This window comes from Aulonocara sp. 'chitande type north' Nkhata Bay, linkage group LG7, assembly GCF_057382095.1.
Source record: "Aulonocara sp. 'chitande type north' Nkhata Bay isolate Kocher_YH1m ecotype deep benthic linkage group LG7, A_spYH_male_GT1.1, whole genome shotgun sequence".
NCBI lineage: Eukaryota > Metazoa > Chordata > Actinopteri > Cichliformes > Cichlidae > Aulonocara > Aulonocara sp. 'chitande type north' Nkhata Bay.
Genome location: NC_141350.1, coordinates 61,538,708 through 61,563,924, shown reverse-complemented (window position 1 = coordinate 61,563,924; position 25,217 = coordinate 61,538,708). Strand labels below are relative to the sequence as shown.

The 25,217-nt window shown below is 38.3% G+C and overlaps 2 protein-coding genes across 2 annotated transcripts in view; one reads left to right on the top strand and one right to left on the bottom strand.

Annotated features, from left to right (window-relative positions):
• Positions 1 to 367: 367 nt before the first annotated feature.
• Positions 368 to 21,321, bottom strand: mapkap1 (MAPK associated protein 1). Its single transcript, XM_086301790.1, has 12 exons — positions 21,141 to 21,321; positions 18,811 to 19,289; positions 11,799 to 11,888; positions 10,153 to 10,301; positions 9,312 to 9,484; positions 9,019 to 9,195; positions 6,999 to 7,108; positions 5,767 to 5,874; positions 4,736 to 4,876; positions 4,138 to 4,275; positions 3,634 to 3,731; positions 368 to 1,878 (listed from the first exon to the last, which is right to left on the bottom strand). The coding sequence occupies exons 2-12, from the start codon at positions 19,091 to 19,093 to the stop codon at positions 1,756 to 1,758; spliced, it is 1,590 nt and encodes a 529-aa protein (XP_086157916.1). The 5' UTR covers positions 19,094 to 19,289; positions 21,141 to 21,321; the 3' UTR covers positions 368 to 1,755.
• A 2,757-nt stretch (positions 21,322 to 24,078) lies between these two features.
• The window catches only part of mvb12ba (multivesicular body subunit 12Ba), a 29,161-nt gene continuing 28,022 nt past the window's right edge, over positions 24,079 to 25,217 (top strand). Inside the window, exon 1 of the mRNA XM_086301789.1 lies at positions 24,079 to 24,347. The gene's annotated coding sequence lies outside the window, so the exon portion shown is untranslated. The remainder of the gene's footprint in view (positions 24,348 to 25,217) is intronic.

The window sequence follows — 25,217 nt, the reverse complement described above, 5'->3', positions numbered from 1 at the left end:
CCATTCGCACCAGAACCTCTCGCCACAAGAACAGTTTCTTCCCCTCTGCTGTTGGACACATGAACAATAACCACATGACTGTCCCCGCCACTAACACATGACCCTACGCTGTGTCACTGCATCATTTCATGTTTGGCACTGATCACCACCTGCACTCATGTATATATCTTTCTACGTAGCACTCATAATTCTTATTCTCATATATATATCTCATGTATATCTCATGCACATATCTTTCTTTCTACATAGCACTTTAATTCTTATTGTTTGCACTGAAGCACCGCAGCAATTTCCTAATGTTGTAAACCTCAACATCTGGCAATAAACCCATTCTGATTCTGATTAATTGGTAATTATGAGACAGTGTGTTTAAGATCATTATATAGAGTAAGATTGAAGTAATGTAACGAGTAGTTATAAAGGTAGTTTAACGAATGTCTTTTTCCTGGGAGTAATTAATCAACGTGCTGCATTACTTTTAAGAGAAATGTTCTTTGTATATGTGTAACAACTTTTTTACTTTAGTAATGAACACTGATCACAACAAAGAGGGGAAATACCTCCAACATAAACAAACACCTGAATTCAGCAAGAATGTAATGTCTTTGATATCCTGCTTAGAGACGGTGGTGGTTCTCAAAGTGGAGCAATGAGAATTGATAAGGAATTTCATTTTTTTTATCCTGGCAAGTTGTTGCTTTGTTTTACAGTCCGTGTTAATTGAGCAGGGATAAAGAGTTAACCCAGCAATCAAAAGTTTGACATTCAAATGTCATATCTTTATATATGGAGGTGGCTGTGGCTTAGGAGGTAGAGCGGGCGATCCACTAAACGGAAGGTTGGTGGTTTGATCCTTGTCTGCTCCAGCCTGCATGCCAAGTAGCCTTGGGCAAAATACTAACCCTGAGTTGCTCTCTGATGCATCCATCAAAGTATGAATGTATCTGAATGTTAGATAAAAAGCACTTCAGCAGAAAAATCAGAGGAAAAAAAGTGCTTGTACAGATGAATGAGGCAAGTTGTATGAAGCGCTTTGAGTGCACAGATAAGAACCAGTCCATTTATCCCTTTAAAACTTTCAAATTAACAATTTTTATTTTATTTCTAAAAGTGTTTGATCTTCTAAAAGCATGAAGAATATTTGCTATTAAAACTTTTTTTTTTTTTTTTTAAATATATGCCTGAATGAAATGCTTTAATGTTAGACTGATAAACCCAACAACACAGTCCAGAGACACCTTTTCATTTCCTAAATAAAAAATATCTCTGTACAATACATTAAAAATGTGAAACCTTTATTTTCACATCGTGTTAAATCTGTTAGACGAGGAGGGCAAAAGCTATAATACAGTCTGTAGCTTTGATTTTTTTTTGGTGCACATTGCCAACTTGTTGAAGCTCTACATATCCATCCTGGAGGACAGAGCTTAGATTCAGAGGCAATGAATGAACAAAAAGTTTAAAAAAAAAAAAAAAAAAACCTGACAAAAACACAACAGCCAAAACAAGTCTTTTTTTCAATGTTAGAAAAAGAATGACTTGACACTGGTGAAGTTTCAGAAACTTCCACCTTGCTCTGCTGAAGCAGACATGCATCCTACAGGACCATTTTCTAACCATTGCTCTCTTCCTCTCATTTTCATCTTTGTCGCATTTCTGCCAGTCTTCTTTATAGGGATTGTAGATTTAGGTTGATGCTCTCCATATACAAGGCTATATAGAGAGAATGAACTGACAGGTGGCAGAGGAGCCCGTCTATTGCCCAGTCTTCTTCTCCTTCTGGAAACTGAAGCTGGTCCGGCGGCTCAGTTTTCGTTGTTTCTGGGCAAAGTAATCAGCACGGGAGGTGCTAGCCCGGGACTCCAAGATGTAGTTTATCTGAAAAAAATTGGGAAAAACTGGCATTAATTATGAATTGACTTAAAAGATTTGTGTGATGCATTCATTTGCATTTCAAACACTGCACTACAGTACTGTGAAAAATTATTGAGCCACCCCTTTTTTTCTTTACATCTTCTTTCCAAGGATCCAGACTTTCTGCTGTTTCTTTCTTTCTTTCTTTCTTTCTTTCTTTCTTTAATAACTGGTCTTCAGTATTAGCTGAAGGTGTTTCAAACTCAGGGGATTAAACAGTGTCACAAAACAACTTAGCAAAGAATCCATTTTAAAATTGTATCTTAACGCACTTTGTTTCTAGCAGCATAAAACAAAAGCGCATAATTTGCTCTCATTTCTTCAAATCCCAACAATCACACAGTTAGTCACAAAAAAGCATTTTTTGGCTTTTTTACTTTCAAGGACAGATCTGCTGGACTGGTTCAGCTATTTCCCCCTTGCTTCAGCAGCTCTAGGCTGGAAGCAGAGGACTGACCCTTTGCCTATGCTAAAAGGCTGAAGGTTGCAGGAATCAGCGCCAGCACCAAAGAGAAAACTACCTGCTGCCCCATCAACCCAACCCAAGCTACCAAACGGCACTCTCGTTAACCCTTCATGCATTTCACTCCTCAAAACCTACAGGTTACAAGCACTTCTTCCAGCTCTTAGGAAGCCACGCACACATCAGTCCAGGAGTGTTGGAAATGCAGACAGCCACCTGAGGAGGTTGGGTGATCCATGTGGTCAGCCGTATAACACAACCGGCATTGACTGACTCGAGCTGTACACAGACGCTGATTTAACAGAACCTGGTTTGCCCTGGGGCTTTGGCGGAAGCAGAGTGGGTTGAAGCGTACGTGGTGACGTTTACAAATATCCCATGGTGATGTGGACATAAAACACGGGCAAAATTAACAGAAATAGCTCCTAGTTGACTGACCCAGGTTTAATAGGTTGGTAGAGCAATGTTTGGAGGTGTACTAACAAGAGCTATGAATATGTAGTGTCCATAGCACAAAAGATACAGGAGAGACAAGGGACAGACTTTATCAACTGAGTCCTGACACTCGCACTGAAAAGGAACAGTTTTTGATGGGAAATAATTGTGGTATGCTAAAACTTTGGACCAAATTATGACCCAATTCTAGTGGCTGGGTATCTGAAGAGATGTGCACTGCTTGTGTGCATCCTGCTCAGAATGTTAAATAGCACCAACTAGCCTTTCCTATTAATGGATGTTCCATTCGAGCGCACTGGCAAGGACCTCATTGAGCCATTTCACCGACTGCACGAGGATATAAGTTTTGGTTTTGTCCTGTTGGATCATGAAACATGATATTTCGAAGCACTGCCTGTGTGCAGCATCTCTGCAAAGAGTGTCACACATCAGCAACTACAGACATGCGAGTCTCTTTGTACTCATGGTGTACATTCACATTTGATGGTGACACATTGGAACAGAGCTACTTTCCATCGTTCTGATCTAAAAATAAAAACGACGCAGTTGTTTTAACGAGTTGAAGGGTACTGCAATCTAATCAAAGCTGACCAACAAAAGGAAAATCATCAAGGGAAATGCGTACATTAAACTGTACTTGCGTAAACACTCGTTCTTTTAACATAACAGAGATTGTTCTGATCTGCTTAGTCTCTTTTGCCACTCCTGCTTTGCCATATTTAGCAGGTATTAAATCAAAACTGTTAAATCTTTGTCCTCACAGAAATGTGTTCCAGCACAGACATTCAGCTCAAACTCACCTTCAGCACTATTTCATTGACAGTAGCAGCATCAGACTCAAAGTAGAGAGGCTTGTAGTCATGATTGCTGAGATAAGTGAGTTTAAATATTGCATGACCTGTAAAGGAAAAACATGTTTCATTAGACCAAAATGATACAACAAACTTGTCCAACAACCATTCTGGGCTGACTGCAGGATAGGAGCAGGAGATGAAACTATTTGAATGTCACCAAGAATGTCAGTATGGTTTGGCCTTCTAGTGCACCTTTCATTAATTTCATTAACACCAAAACAGCTGAAATGCATCAATAACCCCGTAAGCTACTTAAATTGACCGGATCAATATGCCAGAAGTTTAACTGACTTCTGGGATAAGGAACTCAGTGTTCCTTTAATTTTTGAGTAGTGTAGATGTAGATAAATGGATAAAAGCAAAATAAACCTTAAAGGTAACGAAAGTTTAAGTACATGAATAGTGTGTTGACATGTGCAGGGTGACCTAATGTTTCTGTGCTCCACTCACTAGGGCTTCTTTCCTCCACAAGGTCACAAGCACAAAGGTGGTCCGAGTCAATGGAAATGGGTTTCTGCCGAATCCAGAACTTAGTACTGGCTTTCTGATTGGTGACAGGATCAATCTCCAGTTTTTCTCCTGAAATCCCTGATGAGATACCCATATGTAAAACATGATGGTCAATGTATTTCATACATGATACACATTCACTGTTGGCGCTGCAGAATGCTGCGGTAGCCACGCATTGCATAATTGCAATAAATTCTTGCAATCCATTTGTTTGTTTTTTATTTGTTACCTCTAGTTGTTTCGACTGTTCTTTAAAAACTGTTTTAATATTAAGGTTTAAACAATGAATTAAAAAAAACAAAAAACTTTTTTTTTTAAATTCATTGTTTAAAAAAAAAAATACAGCTGCTATTCAAAAATCACTAAAAATGAGATGCATCATTCTTTGTGGAGAAATAGGGATCCATTGTATTTCAAGTATAAATAATCATAAAAAATCCATTAAAAAAAAATCTTTGTAAGCTGCACACAATGAATTTAATTAAAAAAATACTGACTACAACTTGTAAGCGGATAACGTGCATCAAGCAGTTTGTACCTAGCTGGACATCTGTGGTGAAACGCAGTTTGTGGATCATGCTGATCTTGAAGGACTTGTAGTGATGACTGCTCAACATGTCTTGGACTGTGGTGATGTCAATAGGAGGGTCTTCCTCTGAACTCTCCTCACCTCTGGAGCCTGAAGACAGAAAGAAAACAAGAGCACTCAGAGAGTGCAACTACCCCTGAAGGGCAAGGGCTATACTTAAAGTTTGATGTTGCTCTTCCAGAAGGAAGGAAATATGTAATCAGTTTGTTTGTTTGTTTGCAGTCTAGCGTCCACATTTTTCAAAATATCATTTTTTTTATTCTGTGGGACGGTAGATACCAATAATAGCTCCAGCTGATTTCATTTTGATAATAACTGGGTCAAGGTCACACCAACTCCAGGTATTTTAATTTAGGTGAAAATTGGGTCAACATCAAGATCACACCAAATCAGAAAATCAGTTTACATTTTGTATTTTTTCATGAATTGACTTTAAAATTCACAGTATAGTATGACTTGGGGGATAATGAGTGCCTAGGTTGGCTAAGCGTCTGACCTCGACCTTCCTGTTAGTGCCCAAGGTCAAAGTTGGCCGTGTAATTATTTTTAAAGAAACCACATAGAGTACTATATCATATGAAAGGACAAAGCAAGCTGTACAACACACCTGACATATTCTGGCATCAAGAATATGCGTCAGGACTTCTTTAAGTTTCCTGAAGAGGTCTTCTCATCCGAGAAGCTTCTTCAGTTCTAAGAGCAATTGGTGGAGAGTCCCAGATTTTAAGCCCTATTTGGAAATGTCCCCAAAAGGGTTATGGACCCTCTTGGGGCCCTCTGCCTAATCACACAAGCCAAGGTGTGTAGAAGCCAGCTGAAGAAGCTTCTCAGACAAGAGGTGAAATGTCGTCAAGAAACTTAAAGAAGTCCAGACACTTATCTTTCCAAACATAATAACTTTTTTATGTACCTTACTTAGTCCATGCAAGAGGTTTGCTGTCTAGAGGTCTCATGACAACAGTCATTGTAAGATCACTTACTGTTTTCTCTGACCAGGCAAAATTCCAGGGTACTCTGGCTCTCCAGTGAGGAGTCCAGGTCTACTGCTACATTTGGCTCGGTCTGCTTCTCGAGACGATACAAGGGCCCTGTTTGAGAATGAGAGTATTTACATCAACACAGCACTGACAACTTTTATTGATATTGCAAAACTCTTATGAGAAAGTTATTTTTCAACAACTTGGGTCTTGTTTTTAGTTGTTACTTTCAAACTAGTGCCAGACTAATTGTTTGACTGTGCTGCAGTTGTTCAAGTAGAATGAAATGTTAACTAATAGGAAAGCTACTGGTAACAACTGGAACTGTAGATATGTAAATATATATTTTTAAAAAAAAGAAGCATATCCAAAATAATCTGGGATTCTCCTTTGCCCGTGACTTTCGGACTAATCAGATACTGTAACTCCTCCTGAAGTCTGCGTGTCTCATGTGTCAAATTGTCAAATGCATATTCATTCATGTGTCAAAAGTGAAACGTTTTAGGCTCTACAACCACTGGTTGCTGTCACTAATTAGAGACCAGTGTCATTGGGGTCACTGCAGCTCTACTCCACCAAACTTCCCTCTTAAGAGCCAAGATATTCTATGTATTATTAAATTTCTAGCCATTCCCTTTGTCTCCTCTGAATTCCTGTAATGTGAACCTTCTTTGGTTTGACTTCTTTAGATCAAACACAGTTAATAAAATTACTGTCTCTCAGAAACAAAACTCTTGCTGATGAAAAGAGATAGTTATTTCCATCACTGACATGCTATCCTCACATACACACACTTGGTAACATTCTGCAACTTAATGAAAAGTGTGTTCATAGTAGAAAGCAGAGATGTCCCAGGAGAAGGAGGGAGGACTCCCAGCATCTGGGAAGTGCCTGGAAAATGGCTGACACTCAGCTCTCATAACTGCCACTGCTTGCTAAGGGCCTGTATCTGTACAAGGCACTCGGAGTGGAAAGTCAAGTTACAATCTAGGCAGTCTGTAGGTTAATCACTCCTTATCTAGCAATGTGAGGTATATAGTAAAACATGCCAAAAACTATTTTCAGACACAAAATACAAAGATGTAGAATTATGCCCAATGTATCCAAAAGAGATTATATTTATGGATAATTCAAGGAAAACAGCACACTTTTATGATTAACAGATCATAAAAAGACAGCACACCGTCTTCCTTGCATTAAAGAGAGAAGGGAATAAATGGTGCAAACATCATTACCCGAGCCTTTCTGTGAACCTTTCCTCTTCTTGAGAGCTTTCTGGAGAATTTCCTTCATAGTCACCTTCAAATTGTCCACCGGAATTAGAGAAAAACCATGAGCAGCATTTCTAAAATAGAAAAATAGAAAATAATTAAGAATGCATTAAGCAACATTTAATGGTTCTGATTGTTTCATAGCAATAAGATGCGAGTATCAGAGTACTGCTTTTTGTGCTAGCACAAACTGCTAAGCTGAAGACACGAAGACAAGATTGTAATCTGAATAAATAATCTACTGTGTTCTGCTTTCAATTTGCAAACAGCAGGAAGTTTCAATATGTTGTTTGTTTTGAATAGCCACCTCATGTATTTTTAATCTCAACTACCTTATTTGGAACATTTTACTTTAAATAGTTTTTGGAGAAATTATTATCATAGACCTTACTTTTAGCAATTAAACAGTATTACTGTTGTATACAAATGCCTTCCTGTTGCCAAATATTCAAATATTTATTTAAATGCAGCACAAAATAATCAGCCTGTAAAAATTTACTTGTCCACACCCTAACATCGTTTAATACTGGAAATATTTATATAGCGCCAAATCAGGCAGGGCGTCCATCTCCTAAATACAAACTTGAAGCTGATTCCACAGAAAAGGGGCCTGGAAGTTAATACTCTACGTCCCATTCGTCTTTTAAATACTCTAGGAACAACAAGTTTGCAGTCTGAGAGCAAAGGGCTTAATTGGTGTGATTAGAATATTAGGTTAAGATGGGGTCTGTTTACTCAGGACCTTGTATGAGGTGAAGGATTTTAAATTTGATTCTGGATTTAACAGGGAGCCAATGAAGGGAAGCCCACACAGGAAAAAATATGTTCTCTCTTTTTAGTCCCCGCCAGTATTCCTACTGCAGCATTTTGGATTAGCTGATTTTTACATCAGTTTATAGGACATCCTGATAATAAGAAATTACAGTAGTCAAGCTTAGAATTCAAAGAAGTCAGCATCACTCTGAGACATGATTAATATAAGCATTGAATGACATGCTCATATTTAAAAAAAAAAAAAAAAAAAAAAAAGGGTCTAAGATTCCTCGCAGTATTACTCGAGGCCGAGGTAATGCCATCCAGAGTCGGCATCTGGTTAGATACCATATTTCAAAGACTTTTAGGGCCAAGTACAATAACCTCAGTCTTATATAAATTTGTGAACAGAAAATTAGTGGTTATCCTCATAGTTTAATGATACTTATTGTTGTTTCTGTTGTTAACAACCGGAGGAAATCAGGATGAAGCTTTCAGCTATCCTCTCCAGTGCAAGACCATCTCCATCCAACATCACAATTGAAGAAAAGGTCATTAAATCTCTAAATAAAAAACAAAACATCACCATGACAACAGCTAAAAAGGGGATGCTAACCGTTGTTCTAAACTCAAGTTGCGTTAGGTGACCTTGATAGGTCACATGACAGGACAAGGCAAGGTCTCACAGTGGTTTTACCCAAAATCCTGATGCTAATGACCCATGCCTTTTTTCACAACTTATGTGATTATGCACATGATTAATAGTGGGTCAATAATCACCTCCTATGGGACAACCCAACTACTGTTTAAATATATTGGCTGTCAACTTTTAAAACTGAAGAAGCCTCTTGTTTGAGAGGTGAATCGTCTTCACAAAAACCAAACCAAACCAACCAACCAAACAAACAAACAAACAAACAAACAAACAAACAAACAAACAAACAAACAAACAACCAAACAAACAAACAAACAAACAAACAAACAAACAAAAAACCTAAGTTGCCTTCCTGTTTAGCTCTTAAGGCTACCATTACCTGGATGACTGTGAACCTACAGAGCCAAACTGGTTGTTTATGTCATTTTGTGCTGTCCCAACAATGTAGTTTTATTCATAGATGGAAATCATTATCTTAGTCCTAGCAAGACTTATGTAAGTATCTATAATTAGACAACTCTATCAGCTTTCCACCATTTGTTGTTATAAGTGATATATCACTCATTTCATACTTACATTCTAACAAACAGTGACTGCCTGGAAGCGATGCCAGGGGAGGAGTATTTCTCCACCAAGGCCAGAGTGCTGAAACCAAACTTGTGTATTGGCTCATTGGAGTCTAGCGGAGGGAAGTCAGTGTCTACCTCGCCATCATCTTCAGCAATGTGAAGGCAATAAGCATTCACATTTTCACTGTTGGATATGCGGTGGAAGGATTTGGATATAGAGAGACAGAAAAAGTGTATTACAAAGAAAAAGACATCCTGTGAAATGTAGCAGTTTTATTTTTTTAGCCATTTTGTGCTCACTTGAGTTTGGGTTCTCGTCCCTCGCTTGTGTATTGCCAACAGATAAGTCCAATGAGGTCATGGACACGGGCATTGGCGATGGTCACCACTGTCATTGGATGTACTTTCTCCTGAGTCATTTGCATTGATAGGTAGACGTCTATCTTTTTTGTAGCTGTGGTGCCGATGTGGCCCTAAAAGTGAAGAGAGGATTGTGCAGTAAAAACAAAACAAAACATTACATCGAACAAACAGACAAAACGTAGACAAATATTAACTTATTGTTTTTCAAATAAACACTAACAGGCAAGTTATAGTTTCCACATCCACAAGGCTGCTAGAGTCAGCATGGGTCAAAGTGATGTACATTTTGTCATCAGATTAGATGATTAGCACAAGCACGTTCGTATGTCTGTCAATTTTGTGGCTGCGCAGATTCACCTGCTGCGAATGCTTGATAGCACCATATGCCTTTGAGGCAGACTTCAAAACACAAAGCTGATCCTATAAGTCCTACCAGACAAATGAAATTATTTCTACTGTGGCATTCTACCATCAAATGCCAAAGGAGAAATAAATACACAATTAGATTGAAACTGTGCTGTGATTATTTGGGTAATAACTTCAATAAAATTTATAACTGCTTATTTAGTTAGAAACAAAATTTTCAACCTGAATTGAGTGAAAATTGAGTACTGTCCTGACTATCATGATATATGGAAAAACCTATACAAAGAAAAAGCTTATCAATTCTTGAAGAAAATCAAATTGAAGACAAAGGTTTTCCCCACTCTACAAAACTGGATTCAAATCCTATTATTTAATGTCCAAATAAACCTAAATAAAATGTTGAATAATTCACCTTGCCATCAAATTTAGAGTATTCATTGAAGGGATTATTGAGCTGCTGGGGACACTGCTCAAGCCTCAGTGACAAAGTGGATTTTGTTCCAGTTGTCTGCGGCCTGTCTTTAAAGTTGCGCTTTTCAAACAGAGACCCCAGATCTTCCACTGGACAGAACACACAGAAACAGGAAGAAAGAAAAAAAAAAGAGTTAACGTATACTGATGGAGTTTTGTCAACTAAAGAGCTTTTGTGTCTGAATCTAAACACATTATCTTAGAGGTTTTGCTGAGAATTTAAGGAGATTTTATCAAACAGCTCGTGTTGATACAGTGTGAAAAAACATCTGACCATTTCCCGATTTCCTATTTTTTGTATGTTTGTCACACTTAAATGTTTCAGCTCAGCAAACAAATATCAATCTTAGACAAAGATAACCAAACTAAACACAAAATGCAGTTTTTAAATGAAGGTTTTTATTATTAAGCGGGGAACAATTCCAAACATACATGGCCCTGTGTGAAAAAGTTATTGCACCCTAAACCTAATAAGTGGTTGGGCCACACAACAACAGCATTTGCAGCAACAACTGCAATCAAATGTTTGCAATAACTGACAATGATTTTTTTTCCAGCAATGTGGAGGAACTTTGGCTTACTCATTTTTGCAGAGTGGTTGTAATTAAGCCACACTGGAGGGTTTTCGAGCATGAACCGCCTTTTTATGGCCACCGAATCTCAGTTGGAATCAGGCCACTCCAAAGTCTCACAACAGCAAGGTGGACTTACTGTTGTGTTTTAGATCATAGTCCTGCTGCAGAACCTAATAGTGCTTCAGCCTGAGTTCAGGAACAATTAGCCAGACATTCTCCTTCAGGATGTTTTGGTAGAGAGCAGAATTCATGGTTCATTTACCACAGCAAGTTTTATGGGTCCTGAAGCAGCAAGACAGTCCAAGACCATCACATCACCATGATATTTTACTGTTGGTAAGATGTTCCTTTTCTGAAACTGTGTATGACTTTTTGATCCACCACCCTGTAATAGGACACACACCTTCCAAAAAGTTCAACTTTTGTCTAGTCAGTCCACAGAGCACTTAGCCAAAGGTCTTGGGGATTGTCACGATGTTTTCTGGCAAAACTGAAACGAGTCTTTATGTTCCTTTTGCTCAGCAGTGGTTTTCGTCTTAGAACTCTGCCATAAACACATTCATTTAGAAACTGTATTTTGTTTACTTGTGTTATCTGTGTTGTGTTATTTGTTTGATGATCTGAAACATTTAAGTGTGACATACAAAAAAAAAATGGAAATCAGGAAAGAGGTAAACACTTTTTCACACCACTGTATAGAAGTGCCATTCACTTCACTGGTTCAGTTACTGATTCAGGTTCAATAAAGACAGATTTTTGTCTTTGATTACTTAAAATGTTAAGATACTCTTCTATAAATGCTTCAGTATATATTACTAATGAAGTGGTCTGTGCCCTGTGGCAACAGAATATTTGATGTCATATTTTAGACAAAATCATTTGAACATGCAGATCCTCAGCAAACTACGTAATCAGAATGACATTAAGGGATATAAATGACAAGCAAAAACAACGTTTGTAAAATGTGAAATTTTAAAAAGTAAAGGTATTTAGAAATGACTAGGAACAGTACCTGACTGGGAGGACGCCCTCTCTTTCCACTGAATGTTTTTGCATTTGATTTGGTTCTGTCGTTCTTTTCTTAGTCTTTCAAGTCTTTGGGCTACAAAGAAAGGACAGCTGGTCATTAACTTCATTGCATACAAAAACAGAGTCACTAAAACTTAGTTAAACAGACAACAGATCATCATTTACGACACATCATGAAAATTATTGTAAATTCCTGTAAACAACTGATTCTATAGAATGTAGATCATTGAACAGTCATTATTTCCAACCACAGAGGATGTCATTGCTCTCCAAAAGTTTGATTCAGTTGACTTTACCATTTTATTACACATGTAACAAGCATAGCCGGTATAATGAAATTTGCAATATGTTGTTGTATGTTATTGTGCAGAAAGCAAAGTAAGATAAAACACAGAATAAGATAAAAGATTTAAAAAGGAGGGAAATTCAAATGCATTACAATATCATACAATAAAATACAGAATAAGATGTATATAAAATATAGGATTAGTAACTTATTGCTAGTCTGTTATTGCTGAAGTGGCGGCATATCACAGTTTCAGATTCAGTCATTGTGTATAATATAGTGTATGAATGTGTGTTTAATAGAGTCCATTTGATAAAATACTTACGAAATATGGTCAGAGACAGAGTTACACTCATGTCGGATGCAACACTTTTAGATGTCTTTGATGACAAGTTGCTGACAGTTACACTATTAACACTGCTCAGCTGCTTTTACTACCCACTGCAGGGCCCTTTGACCAACGGTCGCCTAGTTACCATACAACACTGTTATACAAGATGTTATAATGCTTTGTACAGTGCAGTAGGAGATGCTACCAAGGTATTTTTCAACCTCCTCAGAAAGTGTAGGGATTATTGACATTTTTGTATTAGACAGAAGGTGTATCTATAGAAAATGACATAGATTAAGGAATTTAAAGCTTGTTGCCTGTTCAGTTTCTGCAGTTGACGAAAACCGGGTTTTCTCTGCATTTGCTGGACAAGGTGAAATAATTTCATTACCAGCTTAGAAAGGAAAGAGGTAGTAATGGTACGGAGCTATAATCATTAAGTAGTGTTTAAGGGCAAAGTGAAGTAAATTTACTTCTACTTCTATAGCACGTTTTTACTCTGAGCTTTTTACCACAAGTCTCTCACACATTGATAGAACCTTTAACTCTTATTGATATAGCTTTAGATGTAAAGCAATAACTGGATTGCTGCCTTCTATATACATGTTCCCTCCTTGCAATGAAACATGCTGGTCGTTATTCTCTTCGTCCATAAGATTACTTGTTGCTTTCTGTTCCATTTGCACAAACTGAACTTGGCAAAAGAGCTTTTGTCCATTTAGCACCCTTGGCTTGGAACGAGCTGCAGAATGACTGGAAAATGACAAAATTATTTTCATTAAGTGTTTTTAATCCATAACATGCAACTGTTTCAATTAGATTGCTTGTCATTTTAATTAAATTTCATTTGCATTTTTGTGTATGTGTGTTTTGTTGTTGTTGTGTGTGTTTAATTGTGTCATTTTTGTAACTGCGTGATACTTGCTGCTGCCCATCTTGGCCAGGTCTCCCTTGAAAGGTTTCAAGGGTTTTTAATCAAAATGGGATCTTCCTAGTTAAACAGAGGTTAAATAAAAAAACAACAACCAAAAAACAAACAAACACCTTTATATCTACAAATGTTTAACTTTCTAACAGTCGCACTCTGATGACTGCATCGGGGACAACTTGGGGATTCAGGATCTTTCCCAAGACTGGACTAGCTGGAGAACTGATCCACCACCCTTCTAACCTTCATCGACTTGTAAGCATTTGAGGACAAGTTAAAGATGTTAATAAACACCTCAGCCAGCTTACTGCCACATGCTCTGATCACGGGTTCTGGTATACCGTCAGGGCCAGCAGCTTTGTGTCAATTCACTCTGTTTAGGGAGGACCTGACCTCAGAGGGCAGAGGTACATGGCCATCTGGTGGTGGCAGGGTTTTGATGGGAGTCTCTGTATTGAGTCTGTCAAAATTGGCATAGAAATGGTTTAATACATCAGGGAGTGAAGCATTATGGACAATACGGGAACTGTCTGTGCTCATGTGATCAGTTATTGCACATATTCTTTGCCACGGGCTCCGTAGGTGATTGTGTTATAGGAGGGCATTATCAATTTGTCATGTATAGTTTTTCTTTGCAGTGCTCTTTTGTACCTGCATCTGTGGGCTAGAGTGCCGCCAAATCTAAATGCAAGGTACGTCTATCAGCAAGAGACAAACGTCATCCTTTATCCAAACTTTATTCAAAGTTTTCTTATTTTGGTATACATCTATTAAGTTCTATATTGTGACAGACTATGCAACTTTTTATACTGAAGAGGGATATACTTCTATTTCTGTGTGGGAACCCTGGGTAGCTTTGTGATGATACGGATTCTAATCAGTACGGGCAAAACAGCACTTAAGGGTAGACTCAGCCACTTTTGGCCAGACTGTAACCATCTTAGTTACAGTTTGTCCCTTTCTGTAAGTGGTCTGTTTCTGAGTAGTAAGAACAAGGAGTGGTAGTCTAACATGAGTGCAGGGCAAGCTCCTTTGTTGTTAGTACAGTAGAGATCAATTTATGTCCAAGGTAAGCCAAGGCAGCTCAACAGTCCACAATAATAGTGGTAATAAATGTTGGAAGGGTGATATATCAGTACCATGTTGAGAACCAATTAAGTGAGCTCTTTAGAATAAACATTTTTGAGAGAAATGGGTCAAAGGCTTTCAGAATGACTAGGTGCTTAATTTTATACCCCTGAATTAAAAAATTAAGAGATGTGACTCACTTCTTTTGTCCATATAGAGTACCACTAATTGAGCCTTTAAAGAAAAAGACCAGTTTTCATGAAGCTACACTGACTATCTGGCATGTAAATCTTTTTAATAATATGACCAACCCTTTAAATACAGTCGTGTACACAAAAAAGTATAGCAGTTCAAAAAGGGCTAGCATAAAATAAAACTTGCATGGTTGTTAATCCGTGTCTTACCAGCAGCCACTGGTTTGTCACAGCTATCTTGGTGAAGTCCTGATGAGAGCCACAAGAGGTCAGTATCCAGTGTCAAGGCTGAAAGTCTCAGAGGATTGCAGCTTTCGACCCACAACCCAAAACCATCCCCGTCACTCTACAAAACCTAATACAAAAGTCAAGGGAGCCAAAAGGAGACAATGTCTACCTTTGGACTCCCTCTTTCACCAAAACCAACTTTTCCTTCCAAATAAAATTTCTGAAAGTAGTTGCAAACTCACTTTAACCTCACTATAGACAATTTTTACAAAACAAACAATATAGTACACCAACACCCTCAATTGATGACTGATTAGATTAGATTATAACACCAAACTTTAGGATTATAGGGATAATAGAAGAACATGACACAACCAAGTCTGTATTCTGGTGGGTGGCAAGACTCGTGGGTTAGAGAGGTCTGTTAAGCCAGATAGTCTTTTTCCATGGCATATAGTCTCAGCTGAGGATATCCCTGATGACCCAATCAGCAACAAAATGAATACCACTGTCAAATGAAGTTAATTACATCGATTATTTTAACAATTTTGGATTCTGATGTCCCCGCATAGACAACACTGGAGACCAAGTACCCTTCGCAGCATTATTTCGAGTCATTCTACCCTCCAAAACTCCTGAGGTCCTCATCTCATATCCCATTAAGATTAACTAAGACATTCAGCAACAAGCCCAACCATTCACCCATGGGATGCAGAAGATCTACTGCCTGCATCCCATTACTGGACTCAGCAGAACAGCCCCAGCCCCGAAGTCCCTTTTTTCTGTTGGGTCAAAGTTGTTTTGGAAGCACAAGTAGAGATGCTTTCTATACGTTAGGAGGGCACCATCATCGTTTTGCATTAAGAGTGTAAAATACTGATGGGTGCTTGCCATTTAATTGCTTAACAGTAATTAAATGGCAAGCAAAAACAGAGCATGTGCTTTAAGATAATCAAATCTAAATGGTGAATTATTCTATTAAATTCTGGTCTTGTTTATAGTGCTGAATGTAATTTCCAACAGTAGAAATACAGCAATTTTGAAACTGAGAGTGAAAACTTTTTTATTGGGTTGTTTTTTTGTGTTACTCATCCATTTGAATAATTAACAAAATATAAAAAAGGACAAATGAACTTAAGCATGGTTCGGAAGAATTGTTGTCCCATCAGTTTCTCAGTGCTTGGTAGCACACTAAATTTCACACATGATATGAAATTTATCTATTCATTTATTTATTTATTTATTTTTTATTCAGCTTATACCACAACACTAGCTGTGGCTTTTCAAATTATATAATACATTGCTTTTATACTGGCTAGCAGGAGCACTAAAGAGCACATTTAGACAGGACCTGTATTAAATTAGCACAATTTTTACTGTGATTCTAACCACATAAGGACAACACAACAAACTTCTTACACAGGACAAAATATCCGGACACACAATTTGTGAAACTACGGGTAGGCAATATAGCCTCAAAATTATATCACACTATTTCAATGAAATTTACTGCAATTGTGTTTCTGAGACTATTGAGTCAAAAAAACAAACAAACAAAAAAAAAGAAAGAACTTCATCTGTGAGAGCAGTTTCGAGGCAGCAGTATTTATTACTGCAAACAAAGTTAAGGATAGCTTAGTCATTTTTTTCCAATGAGCTATTGTCATTGATGGCAGCCATGTAATTCGCAGTGTGAATATATTGCCACAAGATGCCAGGAGTAGCAGTATTATAGTGGAATATTCTTGCATTACAGCAATACGATGACACACCATTAGTCAAACATAAGCACAAAAACAGCCTATGTAATGTTTTCCCTGCTCAGCCCACTCTTGCACAGGAATAAATTACCACCCCAAGTGGAGGGCTTCAAATATCTCACAATCTTGTTCATGAATCATGGCAGAGCAGAGCTTCAGCCTTCATATAGACTGAAGAGCTTGGCCACTTGAGAGGGGCTTGCAGTGGAGCCGCTGCTCTTCCACATTGAAAGGTGACACTTGAGCTTGTTCAGGCATTCAGGTCTCTTGGAAGGCTCTGAGAGGAGGTGTCCAAAGCATGTCTGGCCCCAAGGGAGACGTATGACCCAGAGATTAGCTGGCTTGGCAGCGTCTTGGTATACTCCTTCCAGAAGAGTTAGAGGAGGTGGTCAGGTAAAGGGAGGCCTTGGTTGCAGGGGTAGCCTAGACCTAGCAGAAAATAGATCAGTCCAAATGGATGGACTGTTCTTTTTCCACTGTGGACTGATTGTACAGTTTATATTTTTAATGACTTTTAAAAAAAAACAAGTATTGTTGGAACAGTGCTCTTGGGTCTAAAAGCCTCATCTTTTCTCCTCAAAACACACATCCTTTTACTTTCAAATACACACCTTAAAGCATAACTCATAAGCTGGAGAGGAAATTGCAACTCACTCGTTTAGAAGATCATCCTTTAGCCTGGAAGATTAGTTTTTTGCTCTATAAAAAGCCCTCTGTAAAGCTGGAAGATCTTACTATTCTATACTGAGTGAAGAAGAACCATCCTAGGTTTCTCTTCAGCACTGCAGCCAAAATTGTGCTTTTTAGACCCCATTCCTACAAGACTACTCAAAGAAGCATTATTTACCATTAATTAATGCTTTAAGCTTAAACATAATCAACCTATCTCTATGACTTGAGTACGTAAGACAGGCCTTTAAGCGGTCAGTAACCCAGAAACAGCTTCAGTGAAGGTTACAAATGTGGACAAACAGTGGACTCATCTCTGTGCTTGTCCTCCTAGGCCTCAGTGCAGCATTCCATACTGTTGACCATAATATAATATTACAGCAATTTGAGCATGCTGTAGGTATTAAAGGTACTGCAGTGCAGTGGCTTAAATCATAGCTAACAGACTCCAATTTGTTAATGCAAATGGAGTCTTCTTTACACACTAAAGTTACCTAGGGAGTTCCACAGGGATACCCAACTTTATTTATCCATGAAGCCAGATAATATACATAAATTATTTAAACTGCAGGAATTTCTTACAGACATAAAGACCTGGATGACCTGATTTTCTGCTTCCAAATTCACATAAAAACTGAGGTTATTGTAGTCTGACCTAAAACTCTAAGTTATTATTGGGATGGTCTTTACCTTACAATATTAAGCGCCTTGAGACAACTGTTGTTGCGATCTGGTGCTACATAAATAAAATTGAGCTGAATTGCTTGCAAGCCAAATAGTTCAAGCTTTGTCTTGTCTGACCATAGCGATATTTTCCACATTTGACCTGGGCATGTGGGCAGCTACAAATTTCAGTTGAGCTTCTTTATTGGTCAACATCCTCTCAGTCCATGACAATGTAAAACTCGCTACAAGTCTTTAGGTAAGTCATTAAAAACGTATGCTGAATCACCATTCCATCCTGAAAAATGAAGTTTAAAGACATTATTAAAAGTGCCAAATTACTATTACATTCATGCCCATGATCCACTGGAGCCACAGTAGTAATGGTAATAACACCAACAAAGAACAACAATATGAAAACTGAAAATGTAAAAATAAATTCCACATTTGCTGAAGTAGTGGGTTTCCCTCACTTTTTGTCATCATGGTTTTGTCATCAAATGTTTGCAGAAATTTGGTTTTATATAGAGTAGGCACTTGATTTTGGAGCACACGGAAGCTGGGTGACACATAGTCAATGATTATTCATTTTGCTGTGTCATTTGTCATCTCCATAACCATATTTAATGCAATATGTCACATCATATAAATTACTTAAATGCACAATGAACCACAGTGTAATCCCAAGCTTTTCACATGCGCTGCACACAATTTAACTCAGTGAAACCACTAGCCCTGATTAGCCACACAAAACCCCTTCAAACAGCAGCAGAACAGGCTTTCTGGCTGCCTCCCACCATAATGACAGGAGGGAGGTCTGACAGAAAGCTGGCCCAACTAACAAGCTAAAGTCTGAAGATGAGTTTACCTGTGTTGGAGCGCCGACGAATGCCAAAGTCCCAGCTGGAGGTGATGTCCATAGACTGAGAGAGGTCACAGGGATGACTGTCTGTCACACTACTGCCCCCCTCATTCAGGAGGCCTGACCCAGTTGACCCAAAGCTGCTACCAGGCACAAGAGAAAGCTGGCACTTCTCAAGATCAACATCCTGATCTATTAGCACCATTTCACACATTCCAGTATCATCACTGGTCACATGAGATTGTCTGATGTGAGCCAGGATAATGGCCGGATTGTCCAAGAATGCCATTTCCTCTGTTTGGCTAAGTGTGTCTTTTCGCTTTGGAAATCTTCTCACCCTCTTGCCTGTATGCCAAAGGGTTCCTTTTCTTTTCTTATCAGTCTCTGTTTGAGAGTGTTACAGCTCTGACTGATGACAAGAGAGGTGTCACCTTTTCCATCTTTTGATGACTATTTTTTCAGGTCCAAGGTAGGCAAAGTAGTCCCTAAGGAGAGCAAAGAAATTGTTATTACATGTTGCAGTCTAGAAGTAGGATTTCAGCTCAATCTTTTAAAACTGATATATTTAAAAACTAAGCTCAATTCACACATCCCAAAGCCCACTTTAACTTCCAACTTTCACAGTTTAAATAAATAAATACAATAAACTAAAACAAGAAGCAAACCTCTGCCAAGGCAGCATTTGCTTTTAAGGGACTAATATTGTATTTTATACAATCTTTTGTTTTTGTTCTTTATGCAGTCCAGATCAAAAGTTTAACCACTTGAAAAATGGGCAAAAAAAAGTAGGGTTTTTTTTTTTCATATTTTGCATGGTTGGATCTTAACAAGGTTCCAAGTAGAGCTTCAACATGCAACAAGAAGGGATGGGAGTGAGACAAAACATTTCTTTTGAGCATGCATTTTATTGAAAACAACACTTAAACTGAAACAGGCTGTTTTACACCCAATCAAAGGTTGAGGACACAGCTAGCTGTTTGATGTGGGACAGTAAACTTTAATGTTTAAATGGATCTATTTTAAAGATGTAGAGCTCTAATGTGCAGCTGCTGCCTTAAAAATCATCAATGGCAGCAAAATCCCACTCAGTGATAAAACTGTTAAGTAGAATTAAAATTATTATTGCTTGCGCCAAATCACCAGATTAAGTAAAGAGTTTTCTCGTCATTTTTAAAAACAGTGATGCATTTTACTGGTATATTTTTATGATAAAGATTTTTAATGCAATTTGATAACATATCTAAAGTATAGGTATCACTCAGAGGGATAATCTTCTATGGAAGAAGAGTCACAAGATTCCTGAAACGCCTATTTTGTGATTGGTCAGATGTCTGCCAGTGCCACACATTTCGTGTGAATGCACAGGGGAGACCCTTCGTTAACACAGTGACTTGATAACCAGCTTTGTGTGATCGGTTATCCTGATCATCAATTTTAGGATATGTGAATCCAGACAATGGAGAGATACCCTAAATATACTGAACACACATAGTTTACCCAACTCCTGCTTCACAGTATAGCCCTCAGCTTGGCTGAAGAGGCTTTAAAAGTCTCAACAGTTAAAACAAAGATTGTCATTTTGCCAATAATCTCTTTAAATGGGTTTGAACTTTGATACCAACAAACAAAAACTGAAGTTTGAATGTCCGTGATATTAACACTGAACATAAAGATGTTGATAATTTCAACATGTAAATAAGAGCTGTAAGCCAGGCCAAAACAACCACACACTCAAACTAGGTTGAATGAGATACCAACGTTAACACGTCCAATAAAGGATCAGGACCAGAGCACCAAGATTTTTTGTAACTTTAGTAAACAAACGTCAAACTATTAATAACATATTGTTAGGTTTTGAATAGTTCTAATTGTATGCGGCGGGCCTAATCTTACATTAGAAGATCCAGTAATTGCAAAGAGCTTCTAGACGACGCTAACTGCAACTAATGAAAAGCTGTAGTGTATTGTCAGGTTTGTCCTTGCTGACAGCTTAAGGGTCTTCTTCTCTAAAGCGAAATGTGTTATGGCGTGTAATGCCAAGTGATACTGTTTGATACCTGCAACAAGCACCTCACGTAATGATTCATCGTAGCTGTTTTTAATGATAGGTGATGTAGCTATTGTCTTTTTTGCTAACCATCGTAGCCGGCTGACTTCAAAGTAATACTTTTTTAAATCGCAGTCCGCCTGCTTAGAGTGGCAAAAAGGTTTATTTTTAGTATCAGGATTGGAAAAATATTTCACCAGAAGCGGTTCAATCTAGTAGCTTGCAAGCTCATTTAAGCTAACGCGACCAGCATTTGGTTGCACCTCCCTTGTTTAAGACGACGTCTTACCTTTAGATGTATCCACCAAGGGAAAGAAACATCCACCATTCTCCATATTATACAAGCATAATCATAATAGAGTCAGAAACTCTGTTCATCACGACTAATGTTCCACATTAAAGTCATAATACAAACCAACTCAACCTGGTATGCTCTGCCTAACAACCAACCCACAACCAACCCGGCTATACTTCCGGTTCCGTTACTTCGTGATAAAAGAAAAAAAAGACTGATTTCGTTTTCACAGAAAGCCTCAGTCATCGACATATTTTGCAACATTTTTATCCTTATTACGCTTTTATTAAAATATAACTGTTTATGAAAATATCATGTGACTTAATTTGATTAAGTCTAACATTATTATTATTATTATTATTATTATTATTATTATTATTATTATTATTTAGTTATAATTATAATTGTAAAAAATATACCCGACAGTCAGGGAGGGCATTTTATGTGCTTCGACCTAAAATGAGGTCCATATATATTTGGAAACTGTGTTTTTTTTACCTGTTTACTGAAACATATTCCAATTATTGTTATATAATTGACATGGACATAATATGTAGAATCTCACCTTTCGTCTGAGGGTATCCACTTTTAAACTGGAATGAAGAGTTCAGAAGATTCAGGTCCTTAAAATGTGCCACCCTTTTTTTAAAGACACCAAAAGTAATTGGACAATTGGCTCAAAGGCTGGGGGAGCCTATGGTGAAAGAGTTCATTTCGTTTTGTTCTGCACTGAAATCGATTGGACAGTGTTAACTGCACAGTATTGCAGGCAGCATTTAGTGGAGATGGACAAGCCGCAAGGAAATGCTCCAACGAGCCACGATATAAACATGCCATTATTTGCATCTGTCGCTTTTCCATTGTGTTAATCAGACCCTTCCCAGCTACATCAGCTCAGCAGTGTTGTTGCTGGAATAGTTTAATAAGCATTTGGCTGCATCCTCCTTTGTGTAAGGATGATTGAAGGTATGTTTAAATTCTTCCAAAAAGTCATTAAAGAGATGTGAGTACATTTATCGATTTCGTCAAGCCTGCTAAAGAAAATAAAGTGCTTAATTTATTAATACATGCATAATTTTAAGAGAATGCCGTATAAGCTGTATAATATGTGTATTTGTCACGTTACATGAGAGTGTCTGTTGGTGTGCTCCCAGGGTCCGCCCTCTGGGGCGGAGGTTTTGGTGTTGCATCAGATAGCATCACCTCAAGGGTTGTCAGGTCCTGCGCAGATCAACTGTGTGGGGTGATGGAGCACATCTTCGAACTGAGCCTGAGGCTGGGGAGAGTTCAACAGCTCTGGAAAAACCTCTTGTGTTGTACCAGTGCTAAAGACTCCACGTCCCAAGAACTTCAAAGGCTACAGGCCAGTAGCTCTGACATCCTACCTGATGAAGACCCTGGATCAGTTGGTCCTGGCTCAGCTTCAGCCCCTGGTGAGCTCATCACTGAACCAACTTCAGTTTGCCTGCCAACTTGGCATTGGAGTGGATGATGCTGTCACTCTCCTCCTACATCGTTCCCTCTCTCACCTGGAGACTGCTGGGAGCACTGTGAGAATCATGTTCTTTTATTTCTCCAGTGCCTTTAACACTATTATTCCCACAGTCCTTAAGGACAAACTGGAGAATTCAGAAGTGGACCATCATCTCACAACATGGATACTGGACTACCTCAAGAAAGGACAGAGCAGGCTGTACCTACTGCAGGGGCTCAGGTCTTTTGGATTGATGGGCCCACTCCTGAAGACCTTCTATGGCTCTATGCTCCGGACAACATCCTGGGTTCCTTGGGACACAAAAACCTGTTCTAAACTGCAGCAATTACCCCACTTTGTTTTCCATAACTGGGTGTACTAATTGAAGCTTCTCCTGTGTCTAAAAAATAATAATAGTTATCTGAATACCTAAACAGTTATCAAAATACAATAGCTATAATAACATGCTCAATCATCCAGGTAAGTAAGTTGGACTACAGACGAAAGTTTGAGCCTGTTTCAGCAATGCTAAGCCCCCAGCATCCAACATCAACATGGAGGGGAGGAAGGCACTCACATCACTTATAATGACAATAACATTATCTGGCAGACAAGGGTAGGTGCACGGTTGTGCACCAGAAAGATTATCATGAGAAAATGTTGTCACTGCTCAGTGACAAAAATACTTATGAGCCCCTGAAACGAGACCCAGGAAGTGGTTACAGGAAGAAGATTGTCTCAAGCAGTTAGAACAAGAAACTGCTATTGACTGGATCTCATACCACATCTCATACCAGGGGAATCTACACTAAGTCTGTATATTTTCCAAATATTTATTTATAAGTGACTTATGTATGTATGTATGTATATATATGTATATATTGTACTATTCTTAGTTAGCGTATTGTCTGTCTTGTCTTAATGTTGGTTTAAAATGGAGCACTGTAACAAAAAATAATTTCCCCCAGGGATCAATAAAGTATTCTGATTCTGATTCTGATTCTGATATATGGTTTACTGGGTGTAGGGTGTACCAATTGTCTGTATGATCAACTCGGTCACCTATAACATTCCAAGGTTTCTGATTTGAAAACACTATGCCCAGATGAAAAGAATCAACCTTTTGGGATTTGTTGCATGGTGGACACAAAAATGTACATTAGCAGTTAAACAACAGAATAAGGCTTTCAAAAGATTTTAAAAAATGTTCCCAAAATCTAATAAACTACAAAAAGAAACAAAGAGACTTTCAAAGAGACTCAGGGCATATAGTTTTTGCTGATATTTTTACATTTTTGAAGGAGACGGGAATTTTAAAAAGAAATGTATTTGGCGGTACTATAGATTCTGTGCTATACTCCAATCTAAAAGGTGGCGGTATTGCACCTAGAAGTTATTTGCCAACCGCCAAAAAAACAGGGGAAGAAGAAGAAGAATTTCGCTACTTGCCAACCAATAAATATTAAGAAGAAGAAGAAGACCGCGACGACTCCTCCGAATCCGAACGAGTTCTTTCCGCTTTTCGAACAATGATATCTTCCTGAAACCGCTAGCTGGAAAACTGTTGTGCAGATATGCACAGAATAGGTTGTGTTTAGCACTGGTTTGATGAATAAGGCAATTTTCTAACAATGCGAGCTTTTCCAAAGCTGTGAAACGACCTAACCAAACAGAACACTGAGGAAAAATTTCGGGAACCTCTCACATCCAACTGTTAGCCTGTTTCGGTAAGTGGTTAACCCAGTTAGATTGCTAACATTATCATTTATTGCAAATCCTGTGTCTTCTCAAGAATGTGATACGTGAAGCTGCCTTTGGTGGTGTAATTGACTGAGGTATGTGATATAAGCGCTTAAACGATCCAAGGGATAACAGACCGTTGGCTGGCCAGTAAAACCATAGCTGACGTCTGTGGTCGGTTACAGCTGGCGTGTGGAAGATGCACTATGTTACCCGACTAGCTTGTTAGCTTGATCGCTTATTTATTATTTCACAGTTAGAGTTGACAAACGAAGTCGAGTTATTGTCGCACAATAAATAATTTAGTTATGGCTGTTGTTAGTAATTTGTGTTAAACCTACGAATCAATGCGTAACTTGTCCTGTATGAGGAGAACTTTTGAGTGACATCTTTTTATCTCATTGCACCACTGGAATTTTGAGTGTTAGGACGTAGAAGAGAAATCCAGTCCTTTGCAGAGGAGCTCACTGGAGACCAAAAAAAGCAAATTTATGTCCTTATTACGTAAGCCGTTTGTTTATACCCCAGATTATTTTGTGACTTATGTAAAATAAGTTGCATCAAGATTTAAAAAATATGGCAATAGAAGTTTTTTCTCACAAGCCAATAAAAATGTACATGGGCCATTAAAACTCTGAGCCATTGTCCTGAGGGTTGTTTGGTTGGACACAGTTCAGTTCAGTTCAATTCAATTTTATTTATATAGCGCCAAATCACAACAAAAGTCGCCTCAAGGCGCTTCATAGATACAGAGAAAAACCCAACAATCATATGACCCCCTATGAGCAAGCACTTTGGCGACAGTGGGAAGGAAAAACTCCCTTTTAACAGGAAGAAACCTCTGGCAGAACCAGGCT

Bases quoted from the DNA above. Each gene is read 5' to 3' on its own strand.
- mapkap1 (XM_086301790.1), bottom strand. From the start codon at position 19,093: ATGGCATTCTTGGACAATCCGGCCATTATCCTGGCTCACATCAGACAA. The intron at 4,877-5,766 runs GTAAGTGATCTT...TTCTGTCTTCAG, and splicing joins TTGCCTGGTCAGAGAAAACA to GCTCCAGAGGTGAGGAGAGT. The intron at 4,276-4,735 runs GTACAAACTGCT...GTATCTCATCAG, and splicing joins CACCACAGATGTCCAGCTAG to GGATTTCAGGAGAAAAACTG.